This window comes from Camelus dromedarius, chromosome X, assembly GCF_036321535.1.
Source record: "Camelus dromedarius isolate mCamDro1 chromosome X, mCamDro1.pat, whole genome shotgun sequence".
Taxonomy (NCBI): domain Eukaryota; kingdom Metazoa; phylum Chordata; class Mammalia; order Artiodactyla; family Camelidae; genus Camelus; species Camelus dromedarius.
The window spans coordinates 27,450,915-27,455,723 of NC_087472.1; the positions used below are offsets into that span (position 1 = coordinate 27,450,915).

Genomic DNA, 4,809 nt, shown 5'->3' on the forward strand with positions numbered 1-4,809 from the left:
AATAAAGGGGTAAGGAGTCTGACCATTTCAGCTTGCTGGGCGATGATTCTGACAGGCAACACTCACTTCCAAGAAGCTGAGTTGGTTGCCCAGGGTTTGATGTGCCTGCATTGGGCCGTGTTGAAGTTTGGCTTCTCCCCCTGCTCAGTCCTGCCCCTTTAAACATCTTACATTCCCAACTCCATCTCAGCAACTACTTCTGCCTAACGCCACCCACGACAAGGCAGTGAAATTTCTGTAGTTAAAAACTGGATTTATATGTAAACAAGTTACTGTTTTCTTTTATTTTCCCAGGGAGAAACAATGCTGGTAGGAAGTATTTTTTGTTTTGAAGTCTGGTTCAGTTCTTCACTTTATTTAAAGTACCTCATTGCTCGGTAGGGTATAGCTCAGTGGTAGAACACACATCTAGCATGCATGAGGTCCTGGGTTCAATTTCCAGTATCTCCATTAAAAATAAATAACTAAACAAACCTAATTACTTCCTCCCCCCAAAATAAAGTACCTCATTGCATAGGGAATTCTCCATTGCATTTATGTAATAGGATAAGCAATGGGTGTATCTCGTGTATGAAGCAGATCTGTCAAGAATGAGATAAATATTCATTTTTAATAATAATAATAATGCTGAGGAACTGTTTCCTCATTTCTAGATTTTATTTGCAACAGGCTTATCTGAACTCGAGTGTTCAAAATGACACTAGAAAAATCAGCCCCTATAGTTTGGGGATTACGTCTTACTGATATTTGATCACCTAGCACAATGCCTGGCTCTAAAAAGATAGTTCATAAATGTTTTATTATTATTAGATATTATAAAGTTCAAATTTTATTCTACATGAATGAAATCTCAATTGGCAAAATATGCATTTGTACAGTGTGAGCAAATTTACATAAACTATGATATACATCAATCAAAAATAGTTATTGTGTTCCCGCTGTAATACGTGCCGATGGTAAAAGGTCCCACCTCTCGAATATTTTGAGAACTATTTGCAGCGTGACGTGACACAACATATCAAATTACTCTTGCCCAGGTCAATTTAGTAAGTATTAAGTACGTGTCTGCATTCACTGCAAGATTGAGCAGCCTGAGATAAACACAGTGTTGTTTTGCTTTGTTTTATAATCTTTGTATCCATTTCCTAATGGTTACATACACTGACTCTCTCAGGCTGTACGCTAACAGAACTCTGATAGAACTCTACTGACTATGGGCTAGACCCTCACACCACAAGGGGGCATTCAAGCTTCTATAAAGAGATGACTACTGGGTGGAAAGGTCAAGGTCAAAAGTCACTTCCTGTTACCGTGTGCTTTCTGAGGTGAAAGAAACCAGGAAGTGCTTTACTCAGAATGTCTGTTAACTTTAGTGACCCGGCCTGTGGCTTCTGTCAGAGGGAGGTTGTAGATTTTATAAATAAGCAAATACTTCAAAATGGAGTTAGTCCATACTTCTATACGATGAACACGTGTGAGTCCTGGCGTGATTCGGAGAAAAAGCTGAGAGACATTCTGACTAACTCAGCAATCTCAGAAGGCATCAAGGAGGCCTGTGCCTGGAGCACCCTGGCTGTGGCAGTGCGGTTTGCTGAGAGGCAGAAGCAGGAGGATAGAAAGAAGGTAAAAAAGCTCCAGGAACAGCTGGAGGAGCAGAAGCTATTCTCCAATGCCTTGGTAGGGATGGTGAGTAAACTCAGGTGTACACAAGAGAGGGAAAGGGAGCAAGCCCAGTCCCAGCTCCAGCAAAGCCTCGCAACCCTTCATGGAGTCGAGGAAGAGCGAGATTTATTCAGGGGTGAGCTTCTCAGGGTGGTAAGCGCTCAGTCTCAGCAGCAGGCAGGAGTCCAGGAAGAGAAGGGAAACGGGGCACAGACTGTAGGTATGCTTGCTTTTGCTCACAACACAGCAAGTTACTGGACAAGGGGGGAGACCCTGAGGGGGTCAGGCCAGGAGACTGCTGCTGCTCCTGTGACTACTGCTGTGGGGGGAGAGGTGACGCAGGGCAAAGTGCTTTCTCTCCTGGGGGATGACAAGGGGATGGCTGTTTTATCTTGCCCTCAGGTCCTGGGTGCCAGTGCCCAGGCTGGTCAGTTGCTACCACTTAATCTCTCTCAATACTCTTATTCATTCCTACCTACATTTTGTCTCCCTGGAGCAGCAGCTGAAACTGGGGCAGCTCTTCCTGAGAAGAATTCCACAGCTAGGGGGTTGGGTAAGCATCTCCCTACTACGAAGTTCTTGCCAGAAAGGTTTAAGCAATACCCTGGCCTCTCTCACTCCCCAAGCCCTACTACCATCAGGCGCAAATCGGGGGACTGGGACTGCGACCAGTGTCATTTGATGAATTTCTCATGGCGAAAGATGTGTTTTAAATGTAAAAAAATCCCAGCACACATGAGAAAGTAGAGGCTTTGCCTCCAATTAGGGATCTCACTGAATTCTAACAAATTCATTTCCTGACATCCTCTTCTGATTAGAAACAGAACAAGAGCGTGTTCTTGATTAGATAGTACGTAAAAACAGACAGGCAAAAAGGAATAAGATATAAAGATCTTCGTTAACTTTGCCACTCAGAAACAGTTAACATTTTACCCATTGACTTCCAGCTCTGGGCATAACTACATTTATGAGTTATAATAGTTTTATTAAATAGCTTTCTTATGAAAATTGAATCATTTTGAAAATTAAATTTATGGTTTGCTTTAAAATGTTCTTTTCTCGATTTTCTAAAATTTGGAAAATACAGGAAAAAGGTACAAATAAGAGACTAAAAATCACACAAAATGCCCTCCCCTAGAAATGATCTATAGAGCTCAATTTTGCAGGTCCGCTGTTGTTATTCAGACAGACGTACACACAAACACATATGTAGATGCATGCAGAAACACGCTACTTTTATTTCTAAAATGAGATCAAACTGTACATATATTTCGGAAATTTACTTTTAAAAATTCATTTAAATTTGGAAAATTCAAGGACACAGACTTATATATATAAAATGCTAATCAAACCACCTGGAGACAATATCTTCCAATATTTAGCTGCATATATTTTCAACCCTTTTTAGTTTTGTGTGTGTGTGTGTGGGTGTATACCCACACACACACGTGTTATTATTAAAATTAACTCTTTTTTCTTATTTCTAAAGTAAAAAACTGAAGATTAGAAATAGTAGAGAAGCAAAAACAAGAAAATACGTTTTATGGATAATCTCATTATTCAAAAAACCATTATTTTTATCTAAATATGTATTATTTTTAAAATTTTGTATAATTTAACATTAATAAAATGTTGATGTTAAGCTAAATACTTATACATTATTTTAAATTTTTATATATAATTTTATATATGTAGAATATATATAGAAATTTAAAAATAATATGCGTATATGGAGAGAGAGAGAAAGGTTTAGCTTAACATTATCCCAATCTTTTTTTAATATATTATTTTTTATACTTTTTAATATTATTTTTATAATATTATTTGTATTATTTATTATTCTTTAAGCGCATTTGCTGGAGATTACTTTTTGTCGTTTCAGTTTTTTCTTTTTTTTGGTCCATTCAAAGAACCTGCTCCTGATTTTATTTATCACTTATGTACTATCAAATTCTTTCATTCTACCATTCCTTCTACTTTCTTGAGGATTTCTTGTTATTTTTGTTGGCATTCAAAGTTTTTTTTTTATGCTCAGTTCATTTATTTTCATTCCTTTTTGTGCAATGTTTAAAGATGAGAAATTTCTGCAACTGGTCTTTTGGTCTCAATACCATAAAAAGTGTATGTCTGTGTATATACACACATGCATATATATGTGCATATACTTATATATGTATATATATATGTTTAAGTGTGTGTACATAATATATATTTTTTTCCCTACTCTGGGATTCTAATCTGATGCTCCTAATTAAAATGGTAAAAATTGAGAGGGGGCAGTTTTACTTGGTAAATTTTCTTAACCATATTTTATGACTAGATTTCAACTCTGTGGTGACTGTGCAATTACTACAGATGGCAAAATTGGGAGAACAAGCATGGTGTATTGTAATCCATGCAAAGATTCGGACATTTGCACAACATGTTTCTATAGTGATAACTTTGAGTCCTCTGTGTTTATTTTAATATGGAACAAAACCTTTTGAAATACATAAAAAATGTTCTAATTGTTGTTTAAATGTTTAAATTGTTTTTTGGGAGTATTTAATGTAAGGCAAATGTGTAATAATACAAGAATATACCGTAAACCAATTTGGGCATTTTAAGACATGTATGTTGTGAAAATTTATAAGAACCTGTAGAAATGAATCCACATGCACTTATCACTTCGGAAGTTTAAAAGTTGTAATGTTAAAAATTTTTTTTCTATTGATTCTTGATATGAATGTCATTGTGTTTTCTGATATGTTAGGTTGCTTTGAGAGATTTCAAGATAATGAAACACTCTGGTATTCATTTTAACTTGGAGAGAGAAAGATGTAGAGGAATGCGAAGGCAAGCTTTGTTTCGTAAGGAGATCTAGAAAGATATATACAACAAGTCTGTATATATCTAAGAGTCACTGAAACATTAATGTTCACTACTCAAAACTATATTTGGTGGCAGTAATTCAAATAGAATAGCATTAATAAAACAGTTATAATGGGGGAAAGACCCATTTTCAACATTAGGGACTTAAATAAAGCAACACAGGTTTGTATTTTGGCCCATGAAAATGAAAATGACAGCCATTTTTAAAAGAAACTTGAAAGCCAGTAGTTGTCACATTTTCTTTTTAATTCATTCATATTAAAGAGCATTAAGGGA

General features: G+C 36.3%; 1 protein-coding gene across 1 annotated transcript; it reads left to right on the forward strand.

Moving 5' to 3' along the window:
• The first annotated feature begins 1,464 nt into the window (after positions 1–1,464).
• On the forward strand, positions 1,465–2,409 carry LOC105093946 (testis-expressed protein 13A-like). The gene has a single exon (XM_010985875.1). The coding sequence runs from the start codon at positions 1,465–1,467 to the stop codon at positions 2,407–2,409; it is 945 nt and encodes a 314-aa protein (XP_010984177.1).
• The last annotated feature ends 2,400 nt before the right edge of the window (positions 2,410–4,809 follow it).

What these genes read in the sequence shown, in the direction of transcription:
- LOC105093946 (XM_010985875.1), top strand. Translation starts at nt 1,465, where the DNA reads ATGAACACGTGTGAGTCCTGGCGTGATTCGGAGAAAAAGCTGAGAGAC.